This window comes from Leopardus geoffroyi, chromosome A1, assembly GCF_018350155.1.
Source record: "Leopardus geoffroyi isolate Oge1 chromosome A1, O.geoffroyi_Oge1_pat1.0, whole genome shotgun sequence".
Taxonomy (NCBI): Eukaryota; Metazoa; Chordata; class Mammalia; order Carnivora; family Felidae; genus Leopardus; species Leopardus geoffroyi.
This window is the reverse complement of record NC_059326.1, coordinates 28,925,424-28,943,548: the sequence shown is the minus strand read 5'-3', so window position 1 is coordinate 28,943,548 and position 18,125 is coordinate 28,925,424. Positions and strand designations below refer to the sequence as shown.

General features: G+C 38.0%; 1 protein-coding gene across 1 annotated transcript in view; it reads right to left on the bottom strand.

Moving 5' to 3' along the window:
- Positions 1 to 18,125, bottom strand: part of VWA8 (von Willebrand factor A domain containing 8) — a 366,738-nt gene that overhangs the window by 94,676 nt on the left and 253,937 nt on the right. Inside the window, exons 35-37 of the mRNA XM_045477746.1 lie at positions 13,640 to 13,835; positions 5,541 to 5,622; positions 1,396 to 1,600 (exon numbers count right to left, since the gene is read on the bottom strand). Coding sequence (XP_045333702.1) covers positions 1,396 to 1,600; positions 5,541 to 5,622; positions 13,640 to 13,835 — 483 coding nt within the window. The remainder of the gene's footprint in view (positions 1 to 1,395; positions 1,601 to 5,540; positions 5,623 to 13,639; positions 13,836 to 18,125) is intronic.

Genomic DNA, 18,125 nt, shown 5'->3' with positions numbered 1-18,125 from the left:
GAAGAGTGTATGGCTAAACCACAAATAGGGGTTAATTTTTGTAGCAGTCAAGACCAGTTATGAAAATCATGTGTAAAATTCTTTTTTAAAGTTGTGTTGTGGAAGATACTTAATTTAGGCCACAATCTTGACCATAGGAAAAATATGACCTTTCATCTCTATGACACATGAGGAATTGAAATAAAATACAAGAAATTCAAATACAATAGTATTTACCAATCTCTGTAATGAAAAGAGGAGCTTAATTCAAAGGGAGAAGAAACTAATGTTCAGGATAATAAGAGAATCAGAACCATAGTTAATTAATTTCTAATTATTGTTATGGATAGTGACCAACATTCAGTCTGTTGCTATGATAGATTCATTGCGCTTAATGGCATGTTTATGTTAGAGCAATACATTTGTTTTAGCTTAATTAAATTAATATATTCATACCCTTTCAAAAGAAGTTGAAGTTGCTTGCCTACATTGGTGTCGAATTTTCAGAATGTTCCTATAAGGTTTTAAGAATCTAAGAGAAATATGTATTATTCATTCACAATTATTCTCCTTTAAGGGAAATCAGAAAAATAACCACACAAAATAGTAATTATTAATCAAGTATCAATGGAGTAGTTTGTAGAAATTTATCTTGTGAATTGGCTCTCTGCAGAGCAACACAGCTGGCAGGAACCCGCCTTTCTTTACCATCTTGCTGGATAAGAATGAAGCATAAACAGAGAAGTTTTCTTCTGAAGGTTAAAATCAATCAATTACAAATAAATCCTTTTATTATATGCTTTAGTATTTATGGGTACACAGCTTTCCTCATTGGTTCCAGACCAACTAGATTAGGTGGTGACTGAGTCATTTCTGGAGTTTCCTCTCACTTTGGTGACCTATTTCCATATTTCTTTCCAGGGCAGGGCTGGGTCTATCTACTGCTAAGTTTGCATTACCTGGAGATAAGGAAGTTGGTAAAAACACATCTTTGCTGGATGCATAATATACGTATCTTCTCTAGTCTAAAGGTTTTGACCTTATGGTAATGTGTTGCGTTTTATATCAGTATTTCTGCCTCCTTGGTAGCATGCAGAGATGCCCAAGATGATGGTAGTAAAAGAACAAATGCAAAGGTGATGCTAGAAGCTGATTAATGCTTGGGGTCAAACAGAAGCAATTGTCTTGTATTCTCATGTTGTGATGTGAAGAACTTGTATATTTAAGCACTGACTGCAAAAAGGGCACCTTTTAACTTTCCCTCTATCCAGAAAAAGACACGTCTTTTTCTATTATGAGAAATTAGGTATTTAAGTAACTATATTTAAGTTTTGAGGCCAGAGGTTTACTTCCATTTGGAACTAACCTTATACATAAATATGCACCTTTAAGAGAGAAAGTGGGTTAGAGTGGTACCTGCATATGTCTGCCACTGTCTTGTCCAATCATATTTCTCCATTCAATGAGCGATCGCTGCAGACGTTCAAGTCCAGTTTCCCAAAGCCTGATGTGACCTCCCATATCGACAGTAATAACAGCACCTTTGCCCCACTCAGCTAGCAATGCATCTGTGTCCGAAATAGTAGACAGCCATGTGGTATATGGTGAGAGAGATTCTGATCTGAAAAGGAAATTACAGTAGTCAATCAGTTGGTAATAATGAAGCTAGTTTACCTAATTGTGGTTCATTAAACTTGCTATAAAGAATTCTAATAGTAAACATATTAAAAGATACCAAGAGATCCATCTGTAAGAAAAGAAATACACAGGTATCTATTGGTTACTTACATTTTTCTGTATTTGTGGACCCCCGATTGTATTGGCGTTCACTGTCAGAAAGAAAAGAACTCTAAACCAACTCATATCTCATGCACCTGCAATGTTAGACTCACTCCTCAGGGGTCTAAGTTTCAGTCTAAGTGCTAAAGCTGATATCTTTTCTATGGGCTTTACCTGCGTTTATATTTAACATTTTGCATTTTCTAACTTAGGAAGTTACAAGAATTTATAACAAGGAATTTATATATTTGTCATATTATATATATTTCATACATATACATATTTTCTTTGCTATATATTCATTTCTAGGAATGCAGTTTTGCTTCTATGAGTCAACTGCACACTTCCTTTTTCTAGGTGTAGCCTTCACTATACAAAAGAAACAGATTAGAAATTCGAATTACCAGCGTTGGCTCTCTAAATACATCTGATATTTTCTATGTAAAATAAATGGTCTAAAGGCAGAGTCTCATCAGATAATAAAAACACAATAAACTATCAATGTAGATTCGGGAAACCACAAAACCACTATGTGTTGGGTCAAATCTTATAACCTCCTAGAGAATAAACCAAGACTACCTGACCTTTTTTTTTTTTTTCCCAGTCTGCCTTAGTAGATACTAAACACAGGTGACACAGCCAGCTACTCTGGGACACAGAAGCTTTAAAATATGTTTATATGAAGAAGATAGTAACTACTGCTTCAGTGTTTCAGAGCTACTTTATAATAATAGAAGGACTCAAAGAAGGCAACATTTGACATAATACAGGATTTATCTCACGTTGCTCTGCCAGAAATATTTGCCTTAGGAAAAAAATTAATAGGTACACATGGTGAAGTAAAGGGCTATTCAAGAATGATGAAATTTATCTACGTGAAACAATAATGTTTGTAATTCTTCCAAGAGCACTCAAGATGTATGACTGTTGAGTACTGTATCTATTGGCTAAATGTTTAGCTCTTCATAGTATGAAACTTGAAATATGTCAAAATATGTCAAAAAAAGGGTGAAAAAATCACATTTACTGCAATTTGCTCTAGAATCTCTTCTTCACCTTGTTTTTTATTTTTAAGTTTTATTTATTTATTTTGAGAGAGAGAGAGCATGAGCAGGGGAGGGGCAGAGAGAGGGAGAGAGAGAATCCCAAGCAGGCTCTGTGCTGTTTGTGGAGACTGACGCAGGGCTCAAACTCATGAACTGTGAGATCATGACCTGAGCCGAAATCCAGAGTCGGATGCCCAACTGACGGAGCCACCCAGGCGCCCCTTCTTGACCTTGTTTTAAATGCATATTCCCTTTTATACATAATAGCAAGGTCTTTAAGGAACACACAGAATCATAGAAGAGGGAAGCCCAGATTTACATACACCCACACATGAGAGCTAGGCAGTATCATTTTACAGATGGAAATAATACAAAAATTTGAGGAAAAATACTCAAATTTTACTGGGGGCAAAAGTGATGTACTCATTTTGGTTCTGTAGTTACATGCAATGTCACTGTATTTTCTGTTATCTGAAGTTAGCCATCAGATGGAAAATTCCAGCTATCTAGCAGAATGCTAAATTTAAGCAACTAGCAGGAAAACTGAAATCCAGATGGGTTGTTCTCTTGGACTGCATATATGCCAAAAATGGCAATAGCTAATCTCAAGAGAAATTCAGGATATACTGATAATGAACAGACTCTAAATCACGTGGCACTTGAAATATGGCAAGTCCAAACTGAGATGTTCCCAAAGTGTAAAATAAATACTGATTTCAAAGACTCAGAAGAAAAAAGGAATGTAAAATATCTCATTAAAACTTTTATATTGAATATGTGTCAAAATGATGACATTTTAAATACATAGGGTTAATAAAATGTTTAGTTAAAGTTAATTCCACCAATTTCTTTTTCCTCTTTGAATATGGCTAAGGAAGGAACATAAAATGACATTGCATTATATTTCCGGTGAACAGTACAGCTCTAAATGAATGCATTACAGTGCCAGTTGGCACTGGCTATATACACAGCTGCTCTTCCAGATGTCGTTCCTATGGTAGGTAGAACATGGTCCACATAGAAAGTTAAAACGGAAAAACAACAAAATAAAGCCTAGGGCCAATGAGGGAGAAATTAAGGTTAATATTAGAAAAGGTTATTAACGCTTTAGAAATGTAAAAAACAAAAAGTTGTTCTTTGCTTCTGTTGCTTGAACTAATAGTATATTTTAATAAGCATATAATTCATATGGAGTAAGGAATTTCCCCAAATGACCGAAAGCCATTTTCCATGAAATTGACAAGGTGAGATGCTCTAAGAAGCCATACTTCTATATGTTGGAACAAGTAAACCTATTTTTTTGAGTGATGCTTTTATTCTTCATATTTATTGACCTTGATTAAGGGTCCTAAGAAATAAAGCTGTGCTTCTGAGTTACTGTGTACTGTCATGCTGAGCTATTTACTTCTAGGGGTTAGAGGAATGGGTGCAAAGGTGGCCTGCGGGTGCCGTGGATGACTGACAGCCTTGGTGTGGCTGGCCTTTCTCTCCTGTTGGATGGCTCTCCAGGGTCCTCTGCTTGGCATTTCAGCTGAGGCTTTCACCCCTGTGTTATGAGGTCTTAGTTGCCTGTCAGGAAGTATATGTTAGTAGGGGATGTGATGTCAATCTAGGCCAAAGCAGAGTAAAAAATTAGAAGAAGGAGGAGTTGGCCCCGGGGGCGGGGGCAACGTAAGGAAGAATGTAGGCCAGGTGAACCAGAGCAGGGGCTCAGTTAGACTGAGAGAGGGAGATCAGGCATGGATGCATCCAGAAAGGGATGGGCTACTGGAGAGGACACCTGTGCTCCTCAAGGGTAGACACCAAACACGTTGTTTTCCTTCTGTATCCTCCATCCAACTGGTTTGAATACTTTGCTTCCATCATTGGACGATAATAAGAGCAGTGAATGATCACGAGTTTCATTCTAAATCTCTGGAAGCCTTTAGCTACTACATAGCCCTCACAACCGCAGATGCACAGTAGCACATTTAAAAACAATATTAAACAAATGCTATTTAAATTCCTTTGACATTTTGAACACATTTGCCTCCAAAAACTAATATGTAAAGTTAATAGATACAGTGGATGGAGCTAGAGAGTATTATGCTAAGCAAAATAAGACAGTCAGAGAAAGACAAATACCATATGATTTCACTCACATGTGCAATTTAAGAAACAAAACAAGCAAGCAAAGGGAAAAAAATAAGAGCGATGAACCAAGAAACAGACTCTTAACTGTAGAGAAGAAATTGATGGTTACCAGAGATGGGGGGTAGGTGGGGGGATGGGTTAAATAGGTGATGGGGATTAAGGAGTGCATTTGTGATGAGCACCGGGTGATATGTGGAATTGTTGAATCAGTATATTCTATACCCGAAACTAATATTACACTGTATGTTAACTAGCTGGAATTAAATAAAAACTTAAACACATTTAAGAAGCCTGAAGATTTCTGCAATACTGAAAATGCTATTTCAGTTACAGAAAAACTTATCATTAGGACAGATCAAAAAAGAGAAATGAAGCCTTGAGGTTTGCTAGACTTATACCTATATGACATTTTTCCCAAATGAAAATAAAAATAGCAGTAAACCATGCAGAACAGCAGCAAGACATAAGCCAAGTGCAACTGGGGGGAAAAAAGAGCTTGCTATTTAAGGAAGCAAAAGCACACATTTATTCAGAGCACTTGGGAAGACTTGGCTCACTTTCTATCTGACATACAAACGGAGGACAAAGGTGAAAGTGGATTACCTGGGAATAGGGATGTATCGGAGTTTCTTTGATCGAAGGTCAGTGATTTCCATATAACCAGATGTTTGTGGAGGGGTAACATCTACAAACAAGTCACGACATTGAGCAGAGTATTAAATTACAGCAGGATAGCAAAATAAGACCAAAAGAAAGCATGAATGTTGCTAAAAGTGGAATGAAGTTACCAGTACACTCATGCAAAACTCTGAGACCCACCTGACAAGGTCCTGGGCCAAGTCTAGTCTCTAGGTTATGTTTTTGTCAAGGAAACACAAAGATTGTCAAATACATGCATATTAGGCTATGATTCTTTGCTGTCAGAAAATTACCCAAGTTCTTTTCATTGTCTTTGCTAGCTTCCCAAGATGAGAAGTTTCAGCACTTAGAGTTTATATGAAATTATTTCATCACGTGAATTCTGTTTTTCCTTCCTGGGAAGTCACAATGACAGTATAACGTAGTGGAATCAGTACCCACTTTGTAATCAGACTGGCCTGGTATAAAATCTTGGCTCTGATATGTCCTAATTGCGTTTTTGGCTGGTCAAGTTAATGATCTCACTGCTTTTGTCATTTGTGAAATGGGGGTAACAACAGCATCTGAGCAAGATAAACATTATTTGGGGGATCAGATGAATTGGGTAATTGCAAAGCACTTAATTAGCAGTTGCTCGACACACGGTACCTGTAGTGATGAGGGCCATGCAAGACGGGAGAGGGTGAGGTGAGCATGGGCCAGTGGGGTGAGGGCTCTGGATCACAGAAACTATGAAATGGTGGGGGAAGAAGAGGGGAATGACATAGAGGGGCCAGAGCTCCCATCTCCAGTTCTGGAGGTGTTTCCAGGAGGATTCCAGGGGCCTGCTGATTTCTTTTCCAAAGCCTTGAGTTACACCACCCATCATCCCTAGCTGCCACTGCTGTATCAGAAACTCTGCTTAGTCCTTTTTTTTTTTTTTTTTTAAATGTTCATTGATACTTGAGAGAGAGAGAGAGAGAGGGAAAGAGAGACAGTGTGTGGGAGTGGGGAAGGGGCAGAGAGAGAGGGAGACACAAAATCTGAAGCCGGCTCCAGGCTCCAGGCTCTGAGCTGTCAGCACAGAGTCCGAAGCAGGGCTCGAACTCACCAACTGTGAGATTATGACCTGAGCCAAAGTCGGCGCTTCACCGACTGAGCCACCCAGGTGCCCCAGACTCTGCTTAGTCTTTAGAGGTAGTATTTTTAATACTGACAACAAAGACTTATGATTCCTGCTCGAGAGATGAGGAAGCTGAGGCTTACAGAATTATGGTAATAATGTGACTTGCTTGTGGCGACATAGCTGGAGGGTGATGTAGGCGGCTTTCAAACCAGGCTGTTCCAGCTTTGAAGTCTCTGCTCTGTCCACCACTCTACACAGCTCCTACCTAGGCTGACCCTAGGGCAACAACTTTTAAAATTGTTTTACAAAATATTGGCTATCAGTGTCTCTTAAAAAAATCTCCCTTACACAGAACCCATACTTTAAAAAAAAAATTTTTTTTTAATGTTTATTTTTGAGAGAGAGAAAGGGACAGAGCACTAGTTGAGGAGGGGCGGAGAGAGAGAGAGAGAGAGGGAGACACAGGATCTGAAGTAGGCTCCAGGCTCTGAGCCGTCAGTACAGAGCCTGACGCAGGGCTCAAACTCATGAATCAGGAGATCATGACCTGAGCTGAAGTTGGACGCTTAACTGACTGAGCCACCCAGGCGCCTCTACAGAACCCTTACTCTTAAAGATTTTTTCGGTTGTCTATATCTTATTACAATTCCAGATTAGAATGAGATATCCAGGATGTTCACACTGGATTTATCCAATGTAGTTTACAAAAAAATTAAAAACTTGGCATTTTTATTTCATGTTTTTAGCTGAAGATTTCTGAGTTAGACCATCTGAAAAATTCAAAACTCAAAATATCTCTTATTTATTCAACAAACATGGTTAAGCTCACTTTGCACCAGATACTATACAAAGCACTGAGGATAGAGAAGAAGGAGGTTGATTCCTCCCTTATTCAAGGAGCCCACAGCACAATGAGGAAAGTTCCTTTTAACCAAACCAGACCGAATCCAACCCACCGAGGGCCTTTCGGGACTTGGAAAAGACTCCAGGGTGAGACTCATGGGCCTGGGGCCAGGTATGAGCTGCAGAGCAAGGCAAGAAGGAGTGCCAGGGGTCAGAGGTTTAGGAGGAAATGAAGGTAATGTCCAGGGATAACAGAGGGTAAGACAAGAGAGTTACTATGGTAATCTGACCACCCAGCTCAGTTGGCTGTCCCCTGATGGCCATTTACAGAAAACAAGCATGCTTATCATCTGTCACACAGGCCTGCACTGGAAATGCTGCCTAGGATAGAAGGTCAGTCTCGGATAAAGTTTTGCACCATCTATCATTTTTGACAGTTCCTGTGGCTAAGACCCAGCTGAAGTAGGTTGAATTATTTATGGACCCAGGTTCTTTGCCAAAAATGACCAGTTACTGAAGAGGTTGCGATGCCTAGAGCTGTCTAGCTAACAGACTTATATTTTTGGCTTGTCACTCATGGGAACTTTTTTCATACATAGCAGAATGAAGCTGAGCTATGGCCATCAATGCTTTTAGATGGCCTGTGAAAACAAAGTATGTCAACTTATTTTAAAATATTTTTTTTCCCTACATCGTTTTTTTCTTTCACTGTGCAAATTAATTCCATGGCATAAAGAGGGTGAGAAAATGCAATAATGACTGTGTCTATTTCAAGAAGGAGAAAGCAAGAATTTTACTCCTGGTGCTAAAAAATATTTTCATATATCAGAAAAGGCAATTCATGGTTATAAAGCACATCAAAGCAGTATTGAGGGTAGTGGTAGCGGTGGTAATGGTAAGTGCTTGAAAAATGATCAGAGTTGATGTTTACTGATTTGAAAACGAATCAGCTTAGAATACATGATTGAATTAAGGAAGTGAAAATCGTGGCCAGACTTCCCTGCAAACTTAGCCAAATCCTTGTCAATCCGTTTTAATTGTTTCAACGCTGTAGAGAGGACGGAGGCTCAGTAAATTTCCATTACATTTATAATCCAGGTGGATTTCCAAGATAGGTGTAAGCTACGCGCGAGGATGAGTTTACTAATGATTAAAGGGAAGTCACGGCTGCAGTGCTTCCTGCATAGTTCCCGCAAACAGTGGGGACAGCTTATGTGCACAGTGCCAGGTTAGGAGGAGGTATAAAAGCTGTCAGACAAAACAACCACGAACACATTCAGAGGGAAGATGAAATTATATTAAAAAATTCACTCCTTCTAGCAATGTAATTTGATGGACATTTGTTAACTTCCAGGTTTAATGCACTTCTGTGTTTACAGATTAAGAGTGATGTGTGCCCTGCAATCGTGCCAATGCCAAATCTTTGAATTTACTCAAAGTTCAAAACACAGGGCATCAATTTCAATCCAGAGTCATTATTCTGTGCTTAAAGAGCTGAGAACTGTGATAAAAAAAAAAAACAAAAAAACAAAAACAGCTAACATTTCCCTAGATGAAAAATGATTGGAAGAAAGCAGTAAATCTCTCCTCGTTTGCATTAAACAAAAGCTATACCATCTTTGTAAAAGCCACCAAGAGAGTAGCCTTTACAGTTTCTATTGATTCCTTTAATAGAAGGCTGATATGCATCAGTTCCTGGCTAATCAGATAGATGGTTGGATTCTATTTACTTAAAAAAAATTACCTATTTTTTTATACCAGCATCAGCTCAAAGATTGCTTCTTAACTAGCAAAAGTATGTTTGACGCTATAATCTTTTCACTACTACTTTGGAAGTTATATACTCAATTCCTAACTTACCAACACATCAACTTAATATCATTGCCTTCTTCCTGAACAATGTAAGGCACTAGAACACTTTAACATCAGTTACTCCTCTCCTAACTTGTGGATGATAATTATCTCATAGTTTTGATATATGCTTCTTAAAATTTCACAAAATTTCATTACTTTTTATCCCTTATGATAATGCTTGTTAGTCACATATTTATTCTTTTTTCATATGTTCTCATCTGAATGAGTTGATCCCTAGATCTGTGCACAACTATCATCCTGGTATCTCCTTTTGTCATTCTCCTAGTTTTTGTTTTTGTTTTTTTTTTAACAGCCCACATTTATAAAATTCCTCCTGTGTGTTAGACACTATGCTAAGCACTTTATATATGTTTGGAATATTTAAGGAATTCTACTTAAACAAGTGAGGGGAAATAAAACTCCTGGCATCTAAGAGAAAAATGGTAAAAGATATAAACAAGCAAGTCTCAGAAGAGTAAATTGCAACATGTAAAAAGATTCTTCAAGTTACTAGAAATTAGGGAAAGATAAACTGAAACCACAATAATGGGGTCAGATGCCTACAAGAGTGGATAAGGTTGGGGCACCAGGAACCCTTTTATGTTGCTGGAACAATGCTGGGAAACAATTTGATAATTCTACTTTTAGATAGATAGATAGATAGATAGATAGATAGATAGATAGATAGACTCTCAGCATATATACAAGGAGAGGGATATAAGAATATTCATTGCCCACTATCTGTAACAGCAAAAATTGGAAAGAACCTAACTGTGCATCAACAAAGACCAGATGAATAAACTGTAATATGTGCAGCAGTGAAAGTAAATGAAAGTGCTATTGACATGGATGGTGACAAAGATTATCTCCTTTTTTTTTTTTAATGTTTTTATTTATTTTTCAGACAGAGAGAGACAGAGCATGAACGGGGGAGGGGCAGAGAGAGAGGGAGACACAGAATCTGAAGCAGGCTCCAGGCTCTGAGCCATCAGCCCAGAGCCTGATGTGGGGCTCGAACTCACAGACCACAAGATTGTGACCTGAGCTGAAATCGGACGCTTAACCAACTGAGCCACCCAGGCGCCCCAAAGATTATCTCCTTTAACCAAACTCTAGTCAGGCTCTTCTGGATCCTCTTCCCAAACAGACCCCGACTTTTGGGCTTCTGTGTCCATCTCTATCTTGTCCACTTTTAGCGAGAGTCCTGCTAATAAGTAAGTTTAGCAAGAATCCTCTCCCCCGCCTCAATATGTGATCAGGTTCCTCATCCTCTACTCCCCCCAGGTAAGGTCTGATCACCCTGGCCTGACTTCAGCAAGAATCCTGTTAGGTCGATTTAGCCCATAGGTTTCCTTATCCCTGATTTCCTCTTAGTAATTTTCTATCCACTGATCCCTACCAACAGTTAGAGGATCTATACTACCTGATTTTGACACTCATTATAAACTACAAAGCTAGGAAATAACCAAGAATGTGCTGTTAGTGAAGGGATAGATACAGAGATCAATGGAACACAATACAAAATACAGAAACAGACCCAGACATATGTGGTCAGTTGATTTTCAGCAGAGGTCCGAATGCTGCAATTCAATGGAGAAGGATAGGTTTTCCAGCAAATGATGCTGGAACAGTGAGTATCTCCATACAAAACTATGAGTCTCAATCCACACCTTGTGCCATTTAAAAAAATATTATCTCAAAATGGAGCATCTAAAACTATGAAATTTCTAGAAGGGAAGATTTTCCTTTCATCAAGAAGGCAGAAAATGTTTGAAAAGAATATATCTGATAGTGGACTTGTATCCAGAATATATAAGAAACACACAAAACTCCTAAAACAAATAAACAAACAAACAAAAACACCAAATAACCTGAGGGCAAACAGTCACACCTTTCACTAAAGAAGGTACATGTGACAAGATGCTCAACATCATTAGGCACTAGGGAAAATACAAATTAAAATCATCATGAGCTATTGCTACACACCTGCCGGAAAGACTGACGACACCAAGAACTGGTGAGGAGGCACAACTAGAACTCTCATTCATTGCTGGTAGGAATGCGAAATGATTGCCACTTTGGAACACAGGTTGGCAGTTTTATCATATAATGTAAAAATGCCATTCCTACGTATTTACCCAAGTGAAGCAAAGACTTATGTTCACTTAGAGATCTGTGCATAAATGTTCAGAGTAGGCTTATTCATTATTGTCAAAAAGTGGAAATGATCCAACTATCTACCAAAAAAGCATGAACAAAGCATGCACATATACACGACAGGTTTCTACTTGGCAATAAAATGAACTACCGGTACACAAAACAATATAAATGATTCTCAAATACATGATATTGGGTGAAAGAAGCCAGACTTGAAAGACCATATACTATATGATTCCATTTATTTATTTATTTTTTTTTTAAATTTTTTTTTTCAACGTTTATTTATTTTTGGGACAGAGAGAGACAGAGCATGAACGGGGGAGGGGCAGCGAGAGAGGGAGACACAGAATCGGAAACAGGCTCCAGGCTCCGAGCCATCAGCCCAGAGCCCGACGCGGGGCTCGAACTCACGGACCGCGAGATCGTGACCTGGCTGAAGTCAGACGCTTAACCGACTGCGCCACCCAGGCGCCCCTATATGATTCCATTTATATGACATTCTGGAAAAGGCAAATCCGTAAGGACAGAAACAGATCAGTCAGGGGTTAGGGAGTTAGGCAGACAGGTTGACCACAAAGAAGCACTGGGGTGGGGGTAGGGGTTCTAGAAAGATGGAACTGTCCTCCGTTCAGTTATGGTGATGGTTACACAACCGTATGTGTTTGTCAAACTCACAGAACTATACACAAAAAAGGGTGAATGTTACTCTGTATAATCTGAAACTTAATAAGAACAAATGCATACTTTAAAAATATCACTGTCTGATGTGTGGAGAATGGGTAGGATGCGGAAAGAGTTGGAAGAGGAAACTCTCAAGAGGCTGTTGCAATATTCTGGTGCAAGATGGCAGTGATTTGGATGTTGGTAATAGAACTCTAGTCAAGTGGGTAGATACAAAATACAGTAGTAGTCAGGCTGTATCAAAAGGACATGATGATTTGTGATTGGATTAGATAGAGAGGAAGATGAAGAAGAAGAATCAAGGCTGACTCCCAGGTTTCTGGGTAGTTGGAGATAACACTAAATTCTAGTACAGAATTTCTTGTATTTCCTGGGATGCCTTCATGGCTCTGTACCTTTCACATAGGATTCCCTGTTACTGAAACAATTCCTTCATTTGATTCAATCCCATTTATCCTTTCAAGGGTCAGCTCATCATCACCAGTCTGGACTGTAAGCTTCCCCTTTCATAGATCACCTTGTGAGTATTCCTACCATGAGACTGTCACTTTCTTCACCTGCCTCTTCTATCATAAAAAGCATTTTGAGGAAATGGTGATTTATTTGGAAGAAGTGAATTCTAAATATTATCATATAACCAGGACTTCCAAACCCAGTAATAGATTATAATACATGTAGCATTATAGTTCTTAAGTTCATGGTGATATAATGAATGTAAACACAGGACAACATATTACTACCACTACGATGCAAATAATAATCTGTGGCTCAATGACCAAACATTTTCATAATTATCCATTATGATGAAAGCCTATGTGGTCCAGCAAAAGTAGCTCTAGACTTGGGACAGGAAGACCTTAGTGCAGATCTGGGCTCTACCAGCCACCAGTGGTGTGGCCCTTGGCACGCCATCTTGCCTTCCTTTGTCAGCTTCCCTGCATATAAGCTAGAGAGTACACTGATGACAGAATGGGGATTTGAAGATTAAATAAATGTATATAAGGAAAAGTGGCACAGGACCTGGCATATGTCTTGCGGTAATAAATATAAGACGACTTTGAGAGAACTACTAAGTGAATCAGTCTGCATGAGTCCCTGGTCTTTCATCATAAGTCGGGCCCCATTTTCTATGCCTAGTAGTCTAAGAATTTTTAACAGTCCCTTTGAAGACATCTTCTAAGTTATTGTACAGATTATAAAGCAAAGGAAAAAGAGTTCTAACAGCAGTGGCTTCAATCAGAGACTGCGAGAAACTGGCTGAAAACTTTCTGAGCCCACACCTCGGACTTTTTAAGCTGCTAGATCCTGGTAGACTTATCCACATTTATAAATACAGAATGACAATGATAAGTTAAATATCCCTACCAAAAGAAAACTAGGTTTACTACTTTGGCAAATTAGGAATTGGTAAGTTTCTTACCTTTTGGGTAGATATCTTTTAGAGGGACTTCTCCTGGGGGCAAAATCCTGACTATCTGATTAGTATCTAAAAGAGTCACACAATTGCTCTGCTTTGGACTTTCACTTGTTTTCTTTCCTCCATAGAATGTTGTGTCAGTGACATTTGGTTTATGAAGAGATGATGGCCTTTTCCAAGAATAGACTTCACTGGGTGACTGAAAGAAAAAAAAAAAAGATTAAAGTACCGAAACATAGTTGACCCTTGAACAACACAGGTTTGAACTGTGAAGGTCCACTTACATGTGGATTTTTATTACAGTAAGTGTATTTTCTCTTCCTTATGTTTCTCTTTCTTTAATTGCAATAAGTGTATTTTCTCTTCCTTATGATTTTGTTAATGACATTTTCTTTTTTCTAACTCACTTTATTGCACATATGTAATGTATATAACATACAAAATATGTGTTGATCATTTATGTTATCATTAAGGCTTCCAGTCAACTGTAGGCTATTAGTAGTTATGTTTTGGGGAGTCAGATGTTATATTTGTGGAGTTGTGATTGTGTGAAGGGGGTCAGCACCCTAAATCCCCTCTTGTTGTTCAAGGGGCTATGGTACTATAAACTATATTCACCACACCTGCTACAATGCAGCCTTTTAAGCAGATACCGGTGGTAAACTTGTATTTCACAAGTATAAGAAAACCATATTATTTCTTGACCTTTTTGAATCTGGTGTAGAAAATAGTTGCTTCACCAATAATTATAATTTTTAGGCAAATGTGAAATATAAAACATATATATATATATATATATATATATATATATATATATATATATATGTTTTACCTTGAAATAAATGAAACAGATATCTGGTTCATTCATTCTCTAGCATAAGGAACAGGACATTACCAGCATTCTGAGGTCCCTGAATGCTGTATCCCATTCACATCTCCTGTCTGCCCTAGATGTTTATAACTCTTCTGGAATTTTGTGTTATTTTTTCCCTCTTGCTTGACTTCAAATTTTTACCAAATATGTATTTATCCTTTCCTACTCCAAGATCATAGACATTCTCCTATGTATTCTCTAAACATTTTAAAGTTTGTCTTTCACATTTAAATCCTTAACCCATTAGGGATTTATTTTTGTGAATGGCATGAGGCAGGGATTCATACTCGTCCTTTTTTCACATGGATAGCTAATTGTCCAAATACCACCAGATACTAAATGGCACTGATTAACATTGCTATCATAAAATATAGTTCTCTATATGCATGCATCTGTTGCTGGGTACTTCATTCTGCTCTCTTATTTATTTTTCTTCTCCCACGCCAAAACCACACTGTCTTAGTTACTGAAGCTTTATAATAAACCTTGAAATTTAGTAGGTTCTTCTTCAGCAATGTCTTGAATATTACTTGTCCTTGCTTTTCCATAAAAATGTATGAAAGTTGCATTTGCTCTGTATCCTTGCCAGCACTTGTTACTGTATTTTTTTTTTATTTTAGCCATTTCAAAGGCGTGTATAGTATCTCATCATGATCTAAAAATTTTTTTCTTATTTTTAATTTTTTATTATAATTTATTGTCAATAAAAAAATTAATGTTTATTTATTTTTGAAGGAGAGACAGAGTGTGAGTGGGGGAGGGGCAGAGAGAGGGGAAGACACAGAATCTGAAGGAGGCTCCAGGCTCTGAGCTGTCAGCACAGAGCTCGATGCAGGGCTTGAACTCATGAACCGTGAGATCATGACCTGAGTCAAAGTCGGATGCTTAACTGACTGCATCACCCAGGCGTCCCTCTCATCATGACTTTAATTTGCATTTCCTAAGTGACTAATGATGGTGAACATCTTTTCATGTACTTAATCTCTGTATCCTCTTAGGTAAAGTCTCTGTTTAAGTCTTTTGCCTTTTTTTTCACATTTACCTCCAAAGTTATTTCTTATCTATCTAAATATATTGAAAACTGTGAGTTCACACAAATAAATCCAATTCCAATTCAACAACTATGAGATTCATTTTAGTTTTTTTTCCTTTCTTTATCTGTAACTCCCTTCTAATGAGACACTAGATTTCATTATCTTTAATATATTTACTTTCTTGCTCAGTTCTACTGTATGTGACTCATATCCCATCCCATTACTAACCTTCCCTCCTGGGCAAATGCCCTCCTTACTCTCCTTGGTCCTGACAGTCCACACTGGGCTACGCTCATGAAAGGATGCCCTCCTTGCCTTACTTGGGCGCCTACACCATGATACTTCTACTTCTTCATGGGCACCGTCTGCATCCTGCCTGGAGTGAATTCCCATCACAAGTGACGACACCCTCCCCCATCACGGATGTCCTCACCTGCTCAGTCTCTGACCTCTGATACCTCACACTGGGTCACTATTTGCCCGTTTTCTATATTGGAATATTTGTTTTCTTGCTCTAGAGGTGTTTTGTTTTGAGAGAGAGAGAGAGAGAGAGAGAGAGGGAGAATGAGCGGGAAAGGGGCAGAGAGAGAGGGAGACATAGAATCTGAAGCAGTCTGCAGGCTCTGAGTGTCAGCACAGAGCCCAACGCGGGGCTTGAACTCATGAACTGAACTGGTTGTGACCTGAACTGAAGTCAGACACTTAACCGACTGAGCCACCAGATGCTCCAACTTGCTCTTGAGTTTTAAGAAATCTTTATATGTTCTAGATACAAGTCCTTTGTTGGAAATGTGATTTGCCAATAGTTTTTCCCAGCCTTATCTTTTCATTCTCTTAACAGTGTCTTTCACAGAGTTAAAACTTTAAATTTTGATGAAATTCAATTGATCAAAAATTTTGTTATGGATTATGTCTAAGATTCTCAGTACAATGTTTAATAGAAGTGGCGATAATGGGTATCCTTGTGTTATTCTTGATATGAAAAGGATTGCTTTTAGTGTTTCACTCTCGAGGATGATATTTGCTATAGGTTTTTGTGACTATGTGGCATGAAGTTAGGAAAGTGATAATAAGCTTATAATAATTTAAGTGCCTCTGATAATGCTATAAAAAGTTAATGAGAGGTGACATACCCCCTTATTGATAGCTTTATGAAGGATTAAAAGAAATTCACATAAAAGCAGGAAGGCACTGTGATACAAGAGAAAGGATACAGATTTGAGGGTCAGTCACACTTGACCTCAAATCCCAGCTCCCTCACTCATAATTTGTGTGGCCCAGGAGATATATCTTCTCTGTTTGTTTCTTCATCTATAAAACCTTGTAAAATTATTTTAAAAATTAATTATCATGCATGAAAGGTTTTAGAATAGTGCAATGCCTGACTTTTGTGTTAGGTCCTAAAAGGTATGATTGTTAACATAAAATGTTGAAAGGCTCCTTAACTGACCCTAGTCTTTCATTTAACAAATATTCACTGAACACCTCCTGTATGTTGTGTGCCACATTAAGTAGGGGGAGATAGAGCTTTTTTTAATGTTTATTTATTTATTTCGAGAGACAGAGAGAGAGGACCTGAGTGGGGGGAGGGGCAGAGAGAGAGAGGAGAGGGAGAAGTGGGGATAGAGCTTTTAATTTAACAAGGTTACTAGTCCTACAGGCTATAAAGGATTCCTATAAGGTTAATACAAATGGTGTCTTATACTCAGTGTAAAATACTTTTACTTTCTAAATCTTTATAGTGACATTACATTTCTATACTAGTTTCTTCAATTGGAAGATCAGTATTTTAAAGGATTCCACCTTCAGAAAAATAGCTCTAGCATTTTCTCTATTGATGACAGCACTCATTAAGAAAGCATACTAAACACAACTCTCATTCAGTCAAGGCTGCAGTAGATACTATATTCCAATAACATGTTTCATTTTCAATTATATAATACCATAGCAAATGCTTTCTCCTTGATAATTAGGAAGACATACGGCAAAATCCTAAGCCACATATTATCCACTGGGTTTTGGATTTCAAATGCCTTATACCCTGAAGTACTCATCATTCATTAATTACATTAAAAAGTTGAGCTTATGTGAGATTGGTGTACCATCATGCAGAGCCCATGTTTTTATCTTTAAATGATTCTATTTAAAAATAAGAGCTACAAAGGAAATTATGAAAATTAAATGTTTAATCAAAACACATGGAGCTACCTCTAAGGTTATTAGATGGCAACATGGACTTAAATCACCTTTATATTTCATTTTCCCACATTTCCATCAGAGGAAGATGGGACCTAGCTTCACCTGAAGTCAATTACAAATAGTCCCTTCTTTACAGATAACAGTACGTAATGGCAGGAGGGACCATCTAAGGCAGATTTAAGTTGAGACTATCACCATAATCTGGATGCTGCAAAGACACAATAAGTCAGAGCAAAACTCAGCGGAAGGTGAATAGATGTTCATGAGTGTTGAAAAAATTTAATTGACAGTAATGAGACCCCAACAAATTTAACTTTAAAAAATTCCGGAAGACATGTTATTTTGTTAAGTTTCCAATGTTCCTCTTGACAGATTACACGAG